General features: G+C 42.8%; 1 protein-coding gene across 1 annotated transcript in view; it reads left to right on the top strand.

The window, feature by feature from the left end:
• The window catches only part of LOC117973966 (tenascin-like), a 47,742-nt gene that overhangs the window by 5,667 nt on the left and 19,782 nt on the right, over positions 1-22,293 (top strand). Inside the window, 9 exon segments of the mRNA XM_058986732.1 lie at positions 7,022-7,595; positions 7,928-9,706; positions 11,555-11,818; positions 12,364-12,479; positions 13,246-13,399; positions 14,561-14,830; positions 15,787-15,972; positions 18,340-18,429; positions 19,474-19,737. Coding sequence (XP_058842715.1) covers positions 7,127-7,595; positions 7,928-9,706; positions 11,555-11,818; positions 12,364-12,479; positions 13,246-13,399; positions 14,561-14,830; positions 15,787-15,972; positions 18,340-18,429; positions 19,474-19,737 — 3,592 coding nt within the window. The 5' untranslated portion in view covers positions 7,022-7,126.

Below are 22,293 nucleotides of genomic sequence, written 5' to 3'. Positions count from 1 at the left end.
GATCTTTCTAGGGAGTGAAGTTTTTCATACACTTGCCTGGGATGGAGTGAGCCTGGACAGCACTCCCCTAACTGTGAGCCCATGGCTCGTTGGGGGATCAGTCCCTCAGATTGTATTTGTGATGTCGGGAAGACATTTTAAACCCTTTCAACCCGTTGCCTCTCCAGCAGCCTGCTCTGTGAATCAATGAAAGAGCTTTGTGTTCACCCAATCCAGATGCAGATAATGTTTCTTTTATTTTTACTGCAGTTGAATCCAGATTTTCAGGGGAGGTGGAGAGGTAGTTACGGATGACTGTAAAACAAACTGGTGCTGGCATAATTCGCTAATGAAACGAACAGGACCAAAGAGAGCAGCAGAGGTTAAACTAACAAAATAGGCAGCCCCCTACAGTAGCATGATAGTTAGATCAAATGCCTGCTTCTATAATGAGCCACAAATGTGGTTTCCTCCCTTCAGCTAATGCTAGGAATACTAAATCTTTGTTGGAACAAATTTAATGGGCCGTTGCCAGTTCGCTATCTCAGTAGCAACTTAACAATCCATATGTCTTAATAAAGGAGGCACTCGCTCTCTAATGCAAAGCAGGTCTGTGTTTAAGGGGTTTGGCTTTGAATGCATGAAAGGGCCTTTTCTTCTCTTTTCTGCGGCTCAATCAATCCAGGTGACCCCCCCCACCCACAGTGCAAAGTAAACTTGAGGCATCTAACCAGCAGCAAGGAACTGCACAAGCTGCCTGTATCGGATATCTGACTGTATCAACAACCATCTGCTTTCAATCCATGATACCAGGGTCTGAGACTCTGACACAAAGTGCTCAGCATCATTGCTTACTATTGAATCGGCGTGATATTCTGAGGGACACATTTACTTACGGTGTGTAATAAAAAAAAAAGATGCAATCAATCAAATATACCCCCTTTGTGAGAACTCTATGGGGTTTGAACAAATTCAAGAACATGCATTTGATTAAAGCATTTAGCTTTGTGTAGATATAGGTAAATGGGGGGGTGCAAGCACGTTTTTTGGTTTAGTGGCTTTTGTCCCAGAAGGATCAAATCACTGCAGACTTGCTGGATTCTCTGCTGGCACCAAAGGTGCTAAATTGTAGCCTGTTCAACTTTGGCAGGTCATTGCATTGATCCACCGCATGAGCTGCACAGGATTTTCTGATTTAACTCAAAAAGAAAAGGGTCTTCAATCAATCGTCATCCAATCCCATGAAGATTTTGTCACTACACATGCACAGAAGCCGATGATCATTGATCCAGCATAGCCTTGTAATACAGTGCAGTATTTCATGATTACAGGAGATGTAGAAGTTGTCTCAGCAGCATTTCTTTCCCATGCCCCAATTCGGAGGAGCCTGAAGTGCAGCCTTGATGGATATCACAGCAGGATACTGGTTTATTATTTTTTTTGCAGACACAGTGATATTCTTAATGGAGCCCATCCCTCTTGTGTCTATGGTTCATCATTTTTTAGATAGTGTTTCCCTTCCATTCACGCAAATGATTTGTGTACTATCGATTACTATCTATGTGCAGTCATGTGCTGGGTAAGGCCAAGTAATTGAAAAAAAAGAAAAAATTATATATAACTACTGCGATTAACGCATACATTTTTTTTTTGGCACATGTTAATCTCACTCCTCTGTCTTATCCCTCTTAGCATACCATAATTAATTTCGTGCGGCACCATTTTAATACACTTGTGTGCATGCCAGGATTGAATGAATGCAGTCAGCGTTTGAATATAAAATTTGTCACTGAATCTCATTGTGTAGAATGAGGGTTACTTGTATCTACAGTCAAAGTGAGTTCCAGCATCACAGAAGTGCATCTAGTCTGCGTACCACCTGCATGCTGCTAAACATGCTTTCACTCCTCCTCTTTCTGCTACAGACAACAGCAATACAACAAGTGAAATCCGTCAGTTTTGACAGAGTACTCTTAGAAATCAGGATCACTGCAAACCCATGAATTAGTGCAATACTATAACCTGTGCTGTTGAAAAGGGGATAGCTACCGACTGCAAAAACATCAGTTTATGAGTAAAGGAAACTGTAAAGGAAACTGATCATTTTAAATGCAGTAAGGTGAGTAATAAACTGAATCCACTGGGATTTAGCAGTTGGTTCAAACAATTTAACAACAAATGCTGGATTGTAAATAAATATAAAACTATAAAGAGGGACCAACAAATAGGATCCAGAATCCAGAAAACTAGGTTTATATACTGTGTTGTTTTTTGGATGATAATAATAATAATAATAATAATAAAAATAATAATAATAATAATAATAATAATAATAATAATACAACTTAAATGAGATGGATGCAATCATTGTATAAATTCAATTTGTGTCTAGTCTATCAGTCCTAGTCTCTCTCTCTCTCTCTCTCTCTCTCTCTCTCTCTCTCTCTCTCTCTCTCTCTCTCTCTCTCTCTCTCTCCTCCTCTCGTCTCTGATTGAAACGCTGGGGTTTCTCCAGTGCAGCTTCCAGTTTCCAGTTTCTACACACCCACATGTGCTTAGAGAATGTTTTCTCCCAAATTCAAGTTCAGCGAGACAGCGTATCAACATGGTGCCTTGCATAAGCCGCAAAGTCTGGTGTACACATCAATATAAAATACACACAGAGAAAAGGGCTTGTCATCAATCATGCAGGAATCCTGCAGAAGCAATTAAAAGGAAACTTCTGTTCGCAATATGGGATGAATGGAAAAGCGAAGCTGCAAAAGTCATCGTGGTACAGGAGCTATAATCCAGCAAAGTTTCCAAAGAAACATTAGACTCCGGAATGAAGTTATAAAACAGAGTTTGTAGCTTTCAAAGTCAGCAGAAATTGTAAGTTAACTACTGCTTTTTATTTACATCTTGCATACACATCCGGCAATCTTTTTATCCTTCACTGAGTAGATTAAAAGGCACGCTCCTTTGAAATGGGCCGCTATAGACTAAACTTAACAGCCCAACTGGAAGGAGGGCGCAGATTCTTTAAGATAACAGCGGGTCACTGTCTGGCAGGAAATCCATAAAATTAAATTAAATAAAACTACTTGGTAGACGAATGTGTAAACGTGTCAGCGACGGTCCTGTTGGCTTATTTCGTCTGTTCTGCTGTTGATCCGATCTTTTATACCTCTGCTCTTATCATCGGCATCAACAGAGCTCTCGCAGCCACTTCCCATTTCTTAATGGGAGCAAATATTGGAGTTCCTTACATATTAACCCTGTCCCTTTATAACCCTTTATAGTCCTATAAGGTCTGTGATGCATCATGTTCAGCCACCTCCACGCTACGCAGCTTGTAATTGAACACAGTCTATGTGACGCAATACTTCAAGGACTCGCTTAATCACTAATATTTATTTTCTGCAAGAGGAACTCTAAAAATGAACAACTTCAACACGGACTCCAATGCCTTTTCTGCACACATTCATGGTGTATCTATCGGCATTTGTAGCATTCATTAAGAATCCAAGCATTTCTTATGTACTGTATTTATTTAGAATTAACCCAGTGTTATCACGATGGTGTGTAACGAGCAGGGGTGCAATAACTCCTTTCTGCTGACTGTACAGCAAGTGTCTCTCCAGTGTTTTAAATTCAGAAAAGGCTCCAGCGTCCAAATACTTACTTAGCATGCAAGGTTAAGCCGCTCCTTGCATCCTCTTCCTGGGCCTGCCAGGGCTTTTAAATGGCCCTAATTTGAACCGAAGCAGCCAAATGGGCCTAATTATCTGTCAGACAAAAAAGCTTTGTAAAATATCCTTAACAATGCGATGCTCACAGCTTCCAAGTGTTTAAGGACACTGCTCAGAATAATGCGAATCTGCTTTGTGGTGCATCTCTGCAGTTACAGTGCTTGCAGTCTGGGAGCCAAACTACAGCCCAACAAAAGGGCAAACTACATTAACTCTACAGCATCCACCAACCAGTAAATGCAAGGTTATACAGTGATTCTGCATGGACTTACGGGAACGATAAATTCATGGGAAGAACCCACTTTATTGACTATTCTCACTCAACAACAGAGGGCAGACCTACTGTATATAATAAAGCCATTCTCTTAATCAGATCCAGAGTATTGTATTATCCCACTGGGCAAAAGTGTGTCAGGTTTGGAAACACGAGAAAAAAAAAAAAAAAAAAAAAACACTATTGTTTTCGGGAAGAAAGGCTCTTTTTAAGAAATTGGTTTTGGCAAGCTAAGGACAAGCTGAGGACAATGTGGGTTTGTTTCCTCTCAGTGCTTCCAGGATTGATGATGATGGTTTTCCTGCATTAGAAGTTGGATGCCAGCAGTCTTAGTTGTGGTCATCCAGAACTGCCACAATGAAAAACCCAGCAGATGAATCTAATTGCAGTACTTGTAACAGATGAGATGGCACACGTTGTATTTTTATTTTTTAATGCATTGAAGATGTTTAAAAGAATTGGCAAAGTTTGTGCTTGCTCCATTTTCATTGTCCAGTTGCAATGTGAGTGCATGAGCATGGATGTGTTAGCAGACAGCCTCATCACATGCCTGTGTTTGATTAAAGACACATTTATAATGCTCTTCGAGACACTAGATTTTTCATTCCGTGCAGACTGCTATCCCCAGAAGCAGAAAACAACAGCATTGACAGTTTTCTAAGATTGCCTTTCTTTGAGGTTGTGATGGAGAAAATCCAGTTAAAAGAAAAAAAAAACAGAAAAATTAGCTCAACCAGCCAGAACTAAATCATATCAGCATTGCCAAGCCATTTTCCAGCTATCTTGTGGATTTAATTCCTGGCTTGCAACAGACTGACAAGAGGTAAACTGAGTTCATTCTCTCCTCTCATCCCTGGAGGGAAAAACCTTATCTCTTCCAGCAGCACGACACTGCACCCTGGCCATAACTGGTGGATACATTAACGTCTTTCTAATGTGGGCTGCCTGCTCAGACAATAGATCCTGTTCACTGGTACTCACAGAATAGATGTCATCTCCTTAATAATCCCTGATCTGAGGGTCAAGGAACCAGTGTCCTTTGGCAAATTAGCTGCTGATAATTATTCCCAGGGGCCCGCTTTCTTTAGAGACCAGACAGATGATCTCACGCTTGGATAGGTGAAGGTATTTCTTCCTTCTTTGTTTCTCTCCTGTGCTTCCTGCACCTATCATTTCCCTGTCCTTGAATTTCAAAGATGTTGTAGAATTCCTTGTAGTTTGGCCGTATCCGGTATACCAGACCCTTAATTATGCTGTTTCCGGGATTTAAAAACTGCGTAAGAACTCCAAAATGCCCTGTGAAAAAGCTTGATGCAATTTTAATGTACAAAGCATGGACCGTTTCCAAATCAAGACCACCATGCTTTGTTATTTTTACTGCTCCGTACCACAACCCTAGTTCTGGGTTTAGTTTGTTGTCTTTATCATTTGAACCACTCATCAGTAAGAAACGTTTAAGGGCTGACTGTTGCAGGGGTCCTATACCTAGGTAGATAAAGTAATAGGTGGATGAGATTCTGAGCCAACATTTGCTATCCTAAATGTGACACTGACCATTCTGTTTCTAAACCAATCCGTAAGGGTTAGGTTGAATGAACCTTATTATATATGCTATACTAGACTTTATTGATCTCAATCAAGGTGACTAGTGTTCCTTTTCTCTTCTTTTCTCCTGCAAGTCTAGCAAAATACAATGCACACTTAATTCCACAGCAGCTTTTATAAACAGAGCAATGCACACAAAGCTGTGGTAAAATCATAAACATTAACCTTGTAACCTGAATCCCTGATGAGCCCAAGAGCAATCAAATTGTAATTGAATTCCAAAGGGTTTGCCTTCCACAGACCTCGAGCTACTGTGTGCACTTTGCAAAGCTTTCCTTATCTCAGAAACAGCCGCGTGAGTCTGGTGCATTCACTGCCGGTATCTAACCTATCCAGTTTTCAATTCACAACAGTATCTCAAGATCCCCTGTCTTTTCATTGACCCTGTCGCCAATGTCAGTGTCTGGTTATTTGAAGTCATTCGTCCACAAGTCTTTATGAAGAGTCTTCCCTTGTTTGGAGACAAAAGGAGAAAAGGTGTAACATCAAGTCTAAAATGTTAGTAGACATTCAGGAATTTATGATCTAACTGCATTTTCCTAAAAAAAAGCTTTGGTTTTGAATGGACGGGTAACAGTTTTATTGTGTTTACCTTTTGTAAGGAAGCAACCCCAGTCCAATGCCCCTTGTAGTTTGATGCCATGCTTGCACCTCCAGAAGGTATGGGCTGCTAACATTAATACAGGTCTAATAAGTTCAGCTTCAATTTCCAAAGCTTTTGCGACCATGATACATCTCATCTCCCTACTCCCTGTGCCCCTTGCTGTTAAAATACTTCTAATAGGCAGGGTAGTGTTGCAGACGCCACAAAGGGGGTTATTTCACTCAATACAGGTGTTACCTGAGTCATCTAATAGCGTACGGTCATAAAAAGACACAAGGAAAATACCTCAATCATGAGGGAATGAATTCTTTCAGAGGTTTAGTTTCCCATAATCTACGTCCATAACCTTTCACCTCTTCCCTTCTGGCTAAATTCTACCTGCGTGTAGGCCAAATGGGTTAATATATACCTGGAAACTTCTTACAAATCTTAGGTGTAATTATCTTTTTTTTTCACCGGAGGAATGTCATGGTCAGTGCTTTGATTAAATGCAAAAACATTGTGTTCCTTTCAAGAGAAGCATTGTAGTGTGATACCTCGAGGCACGTACTGTATTGTATAGAACGTTACACTGATAAGCCACTGAAGACACTATAACTCCAGTGAACACTTCCAAAAATAAGCCTGCTGTAGTGAACAAAAAACAAAAGCACAGCTTTACCTTTCTAAAGTGACTCTCTTCGGCCTCTGAAACGCAATCCAATTAAAACTGCAGGTATTGTAATCCCAGCCCTTTCCTTGTCTCCTAATGAATTGAGGCCCTGAGACAATCCTTTAAATTGTGGCTCGCTCGCTCGCTCACTAAGATCTCATTTTATTGTCTTTCAGGTTGTTCCCTCCCCCTCCCCCAGAAACCAAAACCAGCAGAAGATTGTTTTCTCGCATCCCTATTCAATCGGCTGCCCTGCGAACGGCACAGATTAACAGAAAACCATGGGTCTTCAAGGCCACGTCCTAGCTTGCCTGGCTGTAGGCATGCTGCTCCAGTGCACCCACGCTGGGATCATCAAGAAGGTCATCCGTCAGAGGAGGGAGGCCCTGGTCACCCCAAAAGAGGAGAACCTCACCCTGCCTTCCCCAGATGAACCTGTGGTGTTCAACCATGTCTACAACATCAATGTCCCTTCAAGCTCCTTGTGCTCCGTCGACCTGGATTCTCCCGGTGCGACAGAGGTCAAGCCCCAAGCCATATCTGATGGTCAGTCCGTTGAGCACACGCTGGATGGGGAGAACCAGATCGTCTTCACCCACCGGATCAACATCCCCCGGCAGGCCTGCGGCTGTGCCAACGCCCCCGATCTCAAGGACCTCCTGCACAGGCTTGAGCTCCTGGAGGGGCAGGTCTCTTCTCTAAAGGAACAGTGCGGCAGTGGGGCTGGGTGCTGTCAGTCCCAGGCTCAAGGTAAGGCACAGCCATACGGGCTGGGTGAGGGAGTGGGTGGATGGAAGGTTGGGTTGTCACTGTTTGTTCATTGAGCTTTCCTGAATTCTTATTTGAAAAATATAACTTAGTGTGCAGTAGGAGCCGGAAGACATTGTTAAACTATAGGGTTGTAAATAATGATGACCAAACCATTTAGATCTTAAGGATCTGACCTTAAAAATAACTGGTCCAACCACCTAGGTTTTCACCAAGGTTGCCTTAAAGCGACTCTATTTTCCCATTAATTAACCCTCTGTAAAATACACTGTAGTGGAGCTAGCCTTAGTAACTCGTACCCTTGCTGTCCGCAGGTGCCATAGAGATAAAACCTTACTGCAATGGCCACGGTAACTACAGCACAGAGACATGCAGCTGCTTGTGCGAGCCAGGCTGGACCGGTGCCAACTGCACGGAGGCCGCGTGTCCAAACGACTGCCAGGACCAGGGCCGCTGTGTGGATGGCGTGTGTGTCTGCTTCGAGGGCTTCATGGGCGAAGACTGTGGGGTAGAGACGTGCCCGGTGGACTGCAGTGAGAACGGGCAGTGCATCGACGGGGTATGCGTGTGCACCGAGGGCTTCAGCGGGGAAGACTGCTCCCAAACCAACTGCCCCAACAACTGCCTGGGCCGCGGTCGCTGTGTGGACAGCGAGTGCGTGTGCGATGAAGGGTTTACCGGCGATGACTGCTCTGAGCTCATCTGCCCCAACGACTGCTACGACAGAGGCCGCTGCGTTAACGGCGTTTGCTTCTGCGAGGAAGGATTCACCGGAGAGGACTGTGGTGAAATGACCTGCCCTGGAAACTGTAACAACCGGGGCTACTGCGTGGACGGGCAGTGTGTTTGCAGCGCTGGATACACTGGCAAGGACTGCAGTGAGCTGACTTGCCCCAACGACTGCAAGGAGAGAGGCCGCTGCGTGAACGGTATGTGCATCTGCGACCCTGGCTTCGTCGGCGAGGACTGTAGCGAGCTGGCCTGCCCTGACAACTGCAACAACCGGGGCCAATGCGTCAATGGGCAGTGCGTCTGCGATCAGGGCTTCATGGGAGAAGACTGCTCTGAGCTTTCCTGCCCCAACAACTGCCAAAACAGAGGCAGGTGCGTGAACGGCCAGTGCGTCTGCGACGAAGGTTTCACCGGAGAAGACTGCAGCATAAAGACCTGCCCCAACAACTGCTTCGGAAGGGGCGAGTGCATTGACGGGAAATGTGTCTGTTTCGCCGGCTTCACCGGAGAAGACTGCAGCGAGCTGACCTGCCCCAACGACTGCCTGGGCCACGGCCGATGCGTGGACGGAAAGTGTGTTTGCGATGAAGGCTTCACAGGCGACGACTGCAGCCAGAAGACCTGCCTTAACGACTGCTTCGGAAGGGGGAACTGTGTGGATGGGCTGTGCGTCTGTGACGAGGGCTTCGTGGGAGAGGACTGCAGTGAGAGCTCCTGCCCCAATAACTGCAACGACAGGGGCCGCTGCGTGGACGGGCAGTGCATCTGCGATGACGGTTTCATGGGTGAAGACTGCGGAGAACTCTCCTGCCCCAATAACTGCAACGACAGAGGCCGCTGCGTGAACGGGCAGTGCGTCTGCGATGACGGTTTCATGGGCGAAGACTGCGGAGAACTCTCCTGCCTCAATAACTGCAATGACAGAGGCCACTGCGTGAACGGGCAGTGCGTCTGCGATGACGGTTTCATGGGTGAAGACTGTGGAGAACTCTCCTGCCCCAATAACTGCAATGACAGAGGCCGCTGCGTGGACGGGCAATGCGTCTGCGATGATGGTTTCATGGGCGAAGACTGCGGAGAGCTCTCCTGCCCCAATAACTGCAACGACAGAGGCCGCTGCGTGAACGGGCAATGCGTCTGCGATGACGGTTTTATGGGCGAAGACTGCGGAGAACTCTCGTGCTTGAATAACTGCAATGACAGAGGCCTCTGCGTGAACGGGCAGTGCGTCTGTGACCTGGGCTTCATGGGAGAGGACTGCAGTGATCTGGCATGCCCTGATAGCTGCAAGGACAGAGGTACCTGTGTTGATGGGCAGTGCATCTGTGAAGAGGGATTTATCGGGGCGGACTGCAGCGACGGTAAGCTCTCCATCTCGTAATTATTCTTGTCTTTGATTTCAAATCAAGAGAAGCTGGTAGATGCAGACCTTAGAGAGGAACTATGTTATTTACTTGCATGCCCCAGGGAGGGATAATATTTATTCACTGACCAATTTGGAAAAAAATCATTCTTCCCATTTCGTAAAGCAGAAATCCCCTAGCCACTAGATACAGTGATATATATATATATATTGAACAGCCTTAGCTAAATTGTTATTTTCTTGTCATGTTTTTTTTTGGGTACCATTCTGTTAATTGACTGTCATTACATATTAAGCCTAAATCTGTTTTAAATAATAGTCTTGAAAACTGACTGATTTAATCTAATTTAGGGTAGTTAAATGTTTATAGCATTCATTTATACCAGTCACTAGCATTGCATTTATGGTCAGTGAAGCTTTTTGAGAGCGGGAAAGAGAGTGGTCTGAAAACTAAACCACACACTCCTATTTAGTCAGAAGTGATGAGAAAACCTGACACTTTAACGTGTCATTTTTATAACATGTATTAATTTATCCAACTTCAACTGCTGGTCATGTTTCTGTTTTACAAGAATATCTGATACACACGGTGACTTGTTTCTGTGTACCTTCAGCTATCTTTACAAGCCTGGGTCACAGACCATGGAAAGAATCCACAAGCAGGAGTAACGATTAGTCTCGCTACATTAGGAGTCAGGAATGTAGCACCAAGTGCCTGCTGTTCGCTACATATTACCTAAGACTTTGCTTTCTACACTACAGTATGGTTTGCATTATAGGACATATTTAGCCTGCACTCTATTCTGTAACATACATTTTTAAATAATAATGACTGTGTATTAACATAGTGGTTACTTAGTAAATGCATGTGTGCTTACACATAATTACAATGTCATTATGCATTGTTACAATGCACTCAATGTGTCATTCTTTTGCACCACATATGTAAGTACGCAATTGTATCAGAAATGGGTTAGGGTTATATCGTGCAAAAAGATTTACACATTGAGTACATTGTAACGATGCATAATAACATTGTAATTATGTGTAAGTACACATGCATTTACAAAGTAACTACTATGTAAATACACAGTCATTTTTTATACCCTGAACTAAAAGAAAAGAATAAACCCTTACAAAGCAGCCTCCAAGGTGCTGAGCAATACCTCTTTCTTCCTGAGCTGGAGCTGAGCTGTATTGCAACTCTCTATTATTATTATTTTTTTTTTTTTGAGTTGTTGATATGAAACTAAGGGTCTACAGGTTCAGACTGGCCCCTCTGAAATGTCAAGCCCAGGCCAGGAATTTACAAGGCAATCTGATCTTTTGAAGTTATAGGTGTAAAGTCCTGTAATTATAGTACTTTTAGATGCATGCCTCACTTTTTTTGAGCCTACCTTCTACTCACGGGTCTTATGAATTGCTAATTTGCTAGTAAACAAAATAGATATATTTTTTTTGCCCAAGGTTTGGTGGATTAACGAAGTGACTTAGTGGCAATTGGATAGGAGTTTAACCGCAAGGCATGCAGAGTAAATATATGTTTTGGCTTCCAACATCGTGTAAAGTGATTATTTACTCAATTAGGGGTTGGGGTTTTTGGTGTAGTATATCGTATATGATTAAGTGTCTTTGAATGCATGCATTGCACTCCATCAGAAACACAGAAGAATATCATTTGTGTGAGTCATTGCGTCCATAGTGCTACAGAAAATCTCTATATATTAAAGCAGAAATGCACTGTGAGGAATTCTAACAGGCTCTATGGAATTAAAGTAATTCCATCCACATCTGAATCTTCTCTGTCCTAAACGCTCTTCGGCTTTGTGTTCCCGCGACGGCGCAGTTTCCCCCCCGAAGGACCTGACAGTGACCGAGGTGACCCCTGAGACGGTCAACCTGACCTGGAACAATGAGAAGATCGTGACGGAGTACCTGATCACCTACGTGCCCACGGCTCCCGGGGGTCTGGAGCTGGAATTCCGCGTGCCCGGGGACCAGCAAGCAGCCACCATCCCTGAGCTGGAGCCGGGCGTGGAGTACCTGGTGCAGGTCTACGCCATCCTGAAGAACCAGAGGAGCGTCCCTGTCAGCGCCCGCGTCGCCACGCGTAAGTCTGGGGCAGAAACCTGTCACCCCCCCCCCCCCCCGCGCTCGTTTCACTCTGCAGAGCACAAGAGGGCTCCTGGGGGTGCTTTTGCAGGGTGGCGCATTATCACCTGTTTTATGGCACTAGTCAAACTTCTAGTCATTATTATTATTATTATTATTTATTTCTTAGCCGACGCCCTTATCCAGGGCGACTTACAATTGTTACAAGATATTACATTATTTATTTATTTTTTTTACATACAATTACCCATTTATACAGTTGGATTTTTACTGGAGCAATCTAGGTAAAGTACCTTGCTCAAGGGTACAGCAGCAGTGTCCCCAACCGGGGATTGAACCCACAACCCTCCAGTCAAGAGTCCAGAGCCCTAACCACTACTCCACACTGCTGCCCTAAACCTTTAGCAAAAAAAAAAAACGTTTAGAAGCCCTTAAGTTAAAAAAAACATTGATTGTAAGTCGCGAAACAGGTACTGTTAATAATACAGGGGCTGTATTGTTATTTTTTTATTATTTTTTTTTTTGTATTGTTTGTTTGTCCAGACATGCCCGAGCCCGAAGGCCTGAGGTTCAAGTCTATCCGGGAGACCTCAGTGGAGGTGATGTGGGACCCCCTGGACATCTCATTTGACGGCTGGAAACTCGTTTTCAGAAACACGGTAAGCGGGACTGCCCGTGAACGGAGCTCCTAACAGTTTGCAGCTGTATACCGCAGCTGAGGCACAGAAAAGTGTAGGAAAGAATGGTTAAGCATTTGCAAGTACGCTGCAGTTACACTGTAAACCCCAGGCAATCCCAAAGCTGTGTAAACTCATGGCAGTTTTTTACTGATAGGTGGTACCAGGGCCAACACGTATTTAGTCTTTGTAGAGGAAACTGTAGGTGTTGCTATATTCAGTACCAGCTTTATAGTTTTGAAAATTACAGCCCATCTGTCAAACAACTGCAATGTCCTTTGGACTGTTTTTTTTCTTTTAATGGGCTAGCTATGAGATTTACAGGGAGTTATTTCATGCTGCTGAATCAAACTGAATCCCGGTGGAAATTCTAATCTATTTAAATAAAAATCCAAATGGGATAAAACAGATCCATCATTTTGACACTGAGATACATTCCAATAAGGAAACATTAAATCAAATTGTTTTCACAAGCAGTCTTATAAATGTGATGGGGTTACCAGTGCAATCGCGGGACTGTGTTGCCTGCTGCCTGATCTATTTATGATAAGCAAAGTTGTGATTTCTTTTCCCCAGCTCAGACTCAGATTTAATTTCACCGGGGGTTTATCTGAACTTTTCCAATAAGATTCGGTTTGATTTGACCATTTATTTTTTCATCTGGGCCACAGCTGGAAGCGGGGAAATGTGTTTCTTAAATCGTATTCTGAACCTAAAAACTAAACCAATCACGTATTAAAAATTACAGAAAGAAGATAATGGTGAAATTATCAGCAGCCTGTCTCGCCCCGAGACATCCTTCGTCCAGTCAGGTTTGGGGCCCGGTCAGGAATATGAGGTTTCACTGTATGCTGTGAAGAACAAGACCCAAGGACCCACAGCCACTAAGAATGTCATCACGAGTGAGTCAAAAAAACAGCATCTAAACCAAGAGCTCTGATTGGCTGACAGGGTCAGCAATGGGCTAATGTACGGCTCTGCTCAGGGGGTGGAGTTTAGCTCTGGCTCTGGAACTGTGGTCACTTTGAATAGGTACTGCTCTTTAAGAGTTAAAACAAACATGAGGGAATATTTTATAAACACAGGGGGATGTTTAATTGGGTTGTTAGAAGTGTTCTCAGTGGAAAAAAAAAAACTGGTAGTCAAAAAGTCCTCAACGACACACACAATAATAATAAGAATACTAAGAGGAGACTGTTTAAACATGACAAGTGAAGAGGAAATAGCAAGCCATAATTTATTATGGAAAGTGTATTACGGTCTGAGGCTATACAATATTAAAGCTCTGTCGTAACCACCTCCACATGTTCCTAAATTAGGAGAACAAGCCCTCAGCTCAGAGGGCAGTAGACTAAACAGCAGACTCTCCTGTTTCCCCCTTTGTATGTTGGGGGGGGGGGGGGGACCAGGAACCCCCACTGGAATAAATGGAAGCAGCCATGGCAAGACTGTCCCACTGAGAATTTGTAGACTGACTATTTCGACATTCTTTGGAAAATGCGCGTCTTTTATTGGACTGTAAACCCCACAGGGCATGCCCTTTGGAGTTTGAAAAACAGATAAAGCTGTCAGGCAGGCATGTTTAATTAACACTAAAGGCGAGTTCAAACCCAGCGCCATTGCTGCGGTCTTATAAATTATATGAAGTTACCAGTGCAATCGCGGGACTGCGTTGCCTGCTGCCTGATCTATTTATGATAAGCAAAGCTGTGGTTTCTTTTCCCCAGCTCAGACTCAGATTTAATTTCACAAGGTTGATGTGCACTTTCCATGCCTGCCACAATCAGTTAAATATGCACACCGCTTCTTATTTATGCTTTGAGGTGACAGTAGGGATTCTAAGATAAAGAGGAATTTAATATGTATATCCCACTGGTTATCCCTTGCTTGTTTTTTTAATTCAATTTTCATAAATTACAGGATAATCTCATACCTACTGACATGCAGTTCTGTCAGAACCCAGTCTAGCTCACCAATTAAGCGCTACGGCCTTCGGTCAAAACTGTTCTTGACCCTCCGTGACCTAGCCAGCCTAAAGACTCTGCACACTTTAACCCTGCCAGGGATTGACTCTCCAAGCCAAGTGGAAGTGAAGGACGTGACGGACTCGACCGCCTTCATTACCTGGTTCAAGCCCGTCGCCCAGGTGGACGGAATCAGCTTGTCCTACGGGCCCAGCGGTCAGCCGACAGACAGGGCCACAGTGGAGCTCTCCGGCACGGACAGCCAGTACAACGTGGACAGCCTGAAGCCCAACACGGAGTACGAGGTCTCGCTGGTGTCTAAGAGGGGGGACATGAGGAGCGACCCCATCTCAGAGTCCTTCACTACAGGTGAGACAGCAGGCCCACACCACAGAACTTCATCCCAGTTTTTATTGTTTTATATATATATACACACACACACACTGTATTTTCATTACACAGGACTGGAACCAACGGCAGACTAACCTAACCAGGCCACCATGCTATTTAAATACAGTCCTAGAGGACCTGGTTGGAGACAGGCAGCCATAACATCAGGAACAAAGTAATACATTTATGTAAATCGAGCATAAAACAGACCAATGCACACCAAACAACTGATGACAACTATTTACAAGGTCCAGAGTCCAGGAGCCACGGCATGCTGCTCCTGCTGCTTGCTGCAGCCCTGTCTCAGTTCAGCTCAGATCCGCCACCACTCCGAGTCTAGGCAATGAACAGGGGATGGTTTATTTAATGGATGTATCCAACGCTGAAAGTAAAACCTGCTATTAATTATTTATTCAAGGATATAAGTTATCTGTTGTTGCACAGCATAACCCATTTAAGTATTAAATAAATAATATTATAGATTTCATATTATAGATTTCACTGCTTAGAAATATGTTTTTCTAAACACTTCTGGCGCTTAAGAGTCTGTACTGATGTTTAAAGGATGGCCAGAGGCATTCTTGTTTGATAATGAAATTCTGTTTTTGTTTGGTTTGTGTTTTGTCTTTGAATCATGAGGCTTGGTTTATCAACCTTATCTCGATCTCGAACATCAGACTTTTGAAATGCAGGCATAAGCAAGGTTAAGCTTCTCAGCTTTTGACATCTCGTAACTGAAGGAATATTTACCCCCTTTTGACACAACCAGTAATGCCTTCCAGATTTAGCCTAGGGCAGCTGTTAGGAGACTGGGAACAGAATCCTCAAAATGTATAAAGTAAAGCACCCAGGAGGGTCGCAGATTAAATATTAAGTCACCCATTTAAAAATGCTGATCTCGCGAAACACTCTAGAACCCCTTTTTGGTGTTCTAGATCTGGATGCTCCCAAGAACCTACAGCGCATCTCCCAGACTGAGAACAGCATCACTCTGGAGTGGAAGAACAGCAAGGCGACAGTGGACAGCTACCTCATTAAATACGCATCTCTGTCCGGGGGAGACCACGCAGAAATCACTGTGCCACGGGGCAGACAGGCCACCACCAAGGCCACGATCACTGGTAAGGGGCTCAGTTCTGTCTTGTTTAATGAATCCAAAGCCCACGTAAATCAGCTTCTGCTTGGGTGCAAATCTGTCTTCTTTAAAACTAATATTGAAAACGTTTTCGTTCTTTGTTGTTTACTTTTAAGCTGAGGGAACACAAAGCCACTTTATGGCTTGGAAATTGGTTTCAGTAGACTAGGTTTTAAGGTCACTGCAGGGCACATCAGGGGAGACGTGGGGTTTGATACAGCAAAGTTGCCTCAAACTAGGTCTCCCGGTCTCCTGCGGGGGAAAAACAGTAGCTTTATCTTCCCTCAGCTTTAGACTTTTCATTCTTGGTTACTGCAAACATGTTCAATTTCATTTTTGGTTTTTAAAATGCACGTTGATTTATGTACTGGCAGAGTTACACAATAAGAATGAATATTAAATTTAAATTATATTTAAAAAAATCAGTCCACTTTAGTTTGGATACTGTGCTTTCAGGAACTGCAGACAGCGGTTCAGTATTAACTGCATTTGTTTTTTTTAATGTTTAATGTGGTACGTTTGCCTCATATTTAATGTATGATGGTCTGGTAAGTTCATACTGCAATTCCATTACTGCAGCTAAGTTCACATCCTCCTACTCACCCCATTTAAAAGAGCTGAAAGACGTCCAAAACACTTTGAAGCAAATCTGGCGGAATTACTTTAGCAATGATCCAACTTTTTAAATTGCTATTCATTTACATTTTTTTTAAATGTACTCTAGAATCTGAACAGAGATGGCTTGCATGTTTTTGTCATCAGATAAGAAATTGTACTGCACAGGAATTGCGTAATTATTACTGCAATGCACTTTTCATAACCATGCTCTACAGTATATCCTCAGTCTGTATCTGTTTTAGTTTTAGTGAAACAGTTCTCTTAGACAAAGCAGTCCAATTAATGTTTTTCTTTATTTTCCTAGAATCATATTTCCACAGAACCCAGACTTCATTCCACTTAAACAAAGCTGTGGCATTGATGTATTATGTCTTGCTTTCTTTTTGAAAGTGACTGGATGTGGTCGAAGGACCATACCGAACGGATTATTGAAGGAAAATAACTTGGCTTTCCTGTGGGAGCTTTGAAATCTCCAGTTTGTTTCAGTGGAAACACTGCTCTCCAATGTACAGATTGAGCTGTCTTCTTAAAACCCAGCACGTGGGGTGGGGACCTCTTTGTTGTAAATCTACGGTGGCTGGGTAATTTAATCATCTAAATACTTCTGTGTGCAAAGCTTAGTGAGACGGGGGAAAAAAAAAAGATTATTACTCATTTAATTGAGCCTAATTCCTGCGCTGAGCTATTTAATTGTACTCTATTCCGTGTAATGAATTGGCACTGCAAATCTTTCAGGCTTTTTCACCTAATAGCTGTGAAAGGTCGCTAAACACCTAGCGGTTTTTATCCGGTTATTATCTGTAATAACGCCTGTGATTTCATTGATAATTACTTTCATTGTTTTAGGTCTGATTTCATGCTGCGAGGTGCCGGCTGAAAACCCTTGTGTGAGCTAATAAATAATAATGACAGCAACTAGACAGAAAGAAACCCTAATTACAGCGTGGAGTTGGATTTTTAAGCCCTTTATTTGTTAATTCATCTTTCAAGGTGCAGATGCATGGACGTGTCTTGTCTTTACCCACTTATCTCTCAACGAGACTATTTATTTAACAAAAGAGATAAGTGTTTCTTATAGACTATTCACACTACCTGTGCAATGTGATTGTTAATGATGGGAATGGGAATGGTGTGGTTTCAGCCTGCGTTGTTCACCCATTAATTAGGCAGTGTGGATGTTCAAAAGTCAAGTCAGAAGGTTTGGATGAGTTATCAAACCAAGGTCTAGCTTTGTGGATGTTAAAAATCTCATGGCACTTTCAAGGAAGAGCAGATTTAAAAAAAACAATAGCTTAATGCAATCGAACGTAGATTCTAAGGTCAAATATAAAAGCAGCAGATTAAGGATTAGGGGTTAATTTGATATAGCAAATGCTGGATAAACCACAGCTGTGTTTTATTTTTTGGATTCAGAGAAACTCCCTGGATTGCATTAACCACGTATGTTTCAGGGTGTAAAAATTATCCAACAAAATCCAACTGCATCTTATCCCGGTGGGGAAGATTGATCAGACCAACCACTTGGGTTGTGATGTAAAAGCATTTAAAAATTCTTCAATCCTGTGCTCTTCTAAACAGAGAAAATCAGAAGATAATCACCAGAAACTAGATCTCAGTATAAATCTATCCAGATTAATAATAATAATAATAATAATAATAATAATAATAATAATAATAATAATAATAATAATAATAACCCCATCAGTAAACGGCACCTGTCTTTGTGCTTCGACAGGTCTGAAGCCAGGCACAGAGTACGGGATGGGGGTCACCGCTGTGAAACAGGACAAGGAAAGCCTGCCGGCCACCATCAACGCAGCAACTGGTGAGTGACGTCTAACAGCTTCTGCAGCCAGAGGGGGGGTCGGGGGAGGGTTAGCAAAATAAAATGATACATTTATATATAATATATTCAAATTCTTCACTCACATATACTTACCAACAATGCTTGCTTTAAATGGATATTCTAGGCAAATGGTATGTCCCCTGCCACCCCTCCTCCACCTGTGTAATGGTATCTTCTTCTAGAGGTCAGTAGTTTAAACCGTGACCTCAGAGGGCAGATGTCGGAGGTTTCCCTTCATAACAGGATGGTCCCCTCAGGCCTTATGGTCCCAGAACTGCGCTATAATTAAATACAGACTGCTGTGTATTACAATTAAGCTGCTGACACGTTCATTTAATTGCGAACAAAGCTTCAGACAAATTGCTGGGAGAAGTCTTTGTGTTTGCAGCAACAGATGTGATAATTAGTGGAGACGATCTTATTAGTAGACTGGATCTTTATTGCAGCTGGACTTTAAGTTTGAATGCTTCATTTAAAATGCACTTGCAGAGCACGGAATTGAGGTATTCATAATTGATACTGAAGAACCAAATGCAGCGAGATCAAAGCGTGCACATGAAACATCCGATACCAAGCATCCCAGTGCGCTGAATCATGAATGACATGCCAGCTTCATGCTGTTAGAAGAAGTGCTTTCATCTGTAACTTTAAACACTCACTCATAAGATAAGTAGAAGTACTAAAAAATGAAATATGCCAAGTGATGGCATTGAGCAACACCTCTCACTTAAACTTTTGTCAAAGAAGTGAAGCTTGTTTATAGATAGCAATCAGTATCACAGTATGATATAAAGGTGTGCACAAGTGGCTCAATGGTAAGAGAATCCAGATGCAACGAGGAAGGATGAAGGTTCAAGCCCTAAAACAAGCCAGTCAGCCCCAGCCGTGAAGGGGTACCTGGTGTAAAAACTAGGGGAGTTCTTATGCCAGCCACCGAAACCACAGTTTCACGCATTGCTTGCTTTACGGTCCTGCTTTTGCTGGCTCTTCTTTTCTGCTAAACCCCAAACCCTGCTTCTGCAGACCTGGACGCTCCAAGAGACCTCGAGGCGGTCGATTCGACGGAGAGCACCGTCTCTCTGCGCTGGAAGAGGCCACTGGCCAAGATCGAAGTCTACCTTCTGACCTACACGTCCGCGGACGGCAGGAGGGAAGAGGTGGAGGTCCCTGCCGACGTCACCAACTACATCCTGAGAGGGCTGGATCCTGGTGTGCAGTACTCAATCACCCTGATTGCACAGAGAGGCAGACAGAGGAGCCAGCCAGCCGCCACTACTGTTTCAACGGGTAAGTGCTCAGCTGTGGGGTAGGGGGGCCCACATCCATACATGCGATTCTTCCTCCAGCAAAGATAGTCACACGCCATATCCTGATGCCAACACACGTCCTGGTCTTAGCCTTTCCATTTTCTATCAGCCTTTGCTACGTCCATTATTGTGACTCTCTTGCCTCTAGTGTTCCAAACTGGTGGTGTCTTGATTTGAAATTCCATTGCGAGAAGATCATAAAGATCTCAACACTGCATAAAGATCTCAACACGGTTGCCTCCAGCCTCTCTGGTTGAGGGATAAAACCGAATAGCAAAAGCAGAGCATGGAACTGTTGGAAAGATAGTGAGAAAAGCCCTCAGATCTATGTGTCTGCAGAAATACTGTGGAGCAGTCATGTGGGGCCTCCACTGTAAATCGCCAGTTTGGGTTTCCAAGCTGTTTAAGATCTGAGTTCATGGTACAGTATGTTGACTTTGTTTATTATACAAGACCCATTTCTTAGGAACGGGTTAATCAAGGACCTAAACCAACATGACAACTTTGTCATTGGACTGAGCATGGCACTGATAGATTGGTTAACAGCCCCCTAGTTTATGTTGGTTCAGGGCACTGGCTGCATCAAAAGTAATCACACATTAGCCCATGTTTTTTTTTTTCCCTTTACAACCTTAACATTTATTTTTTTATTTTAGGTTTGGATAAATTATAATGCTTATAGCACAGAACGTGGGCTACATCTTTCGTTCTCAAGATGAGAAATACAAGCGTAAATTCAAGCGTAAATTCAAGTGTAAATTCCACCTACACTACAGATGGTACAGATGACATAATGCTGTTAGGAAAACAGAAAAAAAGCAACTTTACTTTTGCAAGCAATATGTAGCCCTATACAGTCGGTATGGGGTGCTGAGTTCATGAGAAAACAAGTAAATCTTCTACAAAATCAAGTTTAGAATAACAAATTGCTCCCAGATGCTGTCTTGCAGTGAGTTGAGATAAGTAACATAATGTATCTAAACCGGTTTTTTTAAGATCTTCTTGATTCGACTGGGGGTTTTTACTATATTTTCTAATTATTTTTTAAAGTACAATTTATCTTACAGGCAAAATAATAACTTGAGTTTAAAGTGGTGATACAATTTAAAATCGTACCGCAAAATTCCTTCAACAATGCTGCATTCATTTCCAAAAAATAATAATGTCTATAAAAAAAACAGTGGTGGGAGCACATGTTGATTCAATAACAAGACATAGCCTTGTAGCCTAAATGATGTAGTGTTACAAAGTCTGGAATGTTTGGTGCTGTGTCCCAGGGTGTATTTACCTCGTATTGTACAAGTAACTGGATTTATGACCCTTATGAACAGGCACTCCTGAGAAGCAGATACATACACGACCCTGACATCACACAGCCACATGTTCCCATTTACTATTTGCTGCACAGCATGGGGAAATGTTAAAGAAACGCATTGCACAATTCAGCAGTGTACACGTTCCACATTGTTCTGCATGCAATATTGACACTGCCGGTAAAACAAGAATGTGTCTTGAGATACATCATTGATCAGAATGTTTGCTCTCCGTTGGGCTATAAAGAAACTAAATCTGTTTAACAATCAATTATTAACGATTGTGGTTCCGTTAATGAAATTACATCCCGACAGCCCGATCGTGGCCCCAATGACATGTCGGCATGTCATTTTTTATTTTTATTTTATTTCGTGTCACGTAAGCCTCGCTCCTGAACAGAGCTTTATTTATTTTTATAAAAAACAAAAGAAACAAAAGTGGTAGAAAAACACAGTTCCAAGTTTATTCTTATTTGTAGGTGTGCCAAGTTTACAGCATGGAATGGTAGACCTCAATGGTCTAGCCAAGCAAAACAGGCGCTGTGATCCTTCCTTATTACTCACTGCGTCCAGTGGGGAGAGAAACAAATTCAATACAGTGTTTGAAAGGGGCCTGACAGTAATCTCCGGATAGCACGCTGCGAATAAAGTTAATATGACAGGAGGGAAATACAAACATGACTTCGGATAAAAACCCTTTATTGGTTTCAATTATAAGCTTGCTCCGCTGCCAACTCTACAGAAGAGAGCTAGTCTGTCTTATGCACAAAGCTCATTCATTTAATAATTGTTAAAGTGCGGTTTATTCCCCCTTTTCTTATATAAAAAAAGAAATAAAGGCTTTAGAAATAACTGTTTCCGTTGCTCTCTACTCCTATAAACCGTTGCCCTGTTAATTTAATTCTATACAGTGCGGTATCCCGTTAATATCTACTGAAACACTTTCCCTTTCTTATTCTATAGCATACGTGCACATGCCATTAGCAGAACATAAAGAGGATTGAGTTACAGTGGATCAGTGCACTGCTCTCCTCCAGTCTCCTAGTCCGAATCGACGAGGCTCAAGTGTTTCATTTTTGAAGGGCAATAGAGGTCTAAAGTCAAGTGGTTGGAGATTTTGTCAAGTGGATGACAGTTTTTCATTCACTAAAGTTCAACAGTCCAAAGTAAAATTGCACAGGTCCTTTCGTAAGTACAGGTTGAATATTACATTCAGGAAAACG

The sequence above is a fragment of the Acipenser ruthenus genome, chromosome 15, assembly GCF_902713425.1.
Source record: "Acipenser ruthenus chromosome 15, fAciRut3.2 maternal haplotype, whole genome shotgun sequence".
NCBI lineage: Eukaryota > Metazoa > Chordata > Actinopteri > Acipenseriformes > Acipenseridae > Acipenser > Acipenser ruthenus.
This window is presented reverse-complemented; position numbering and strand designations above follow the sequence as displayed.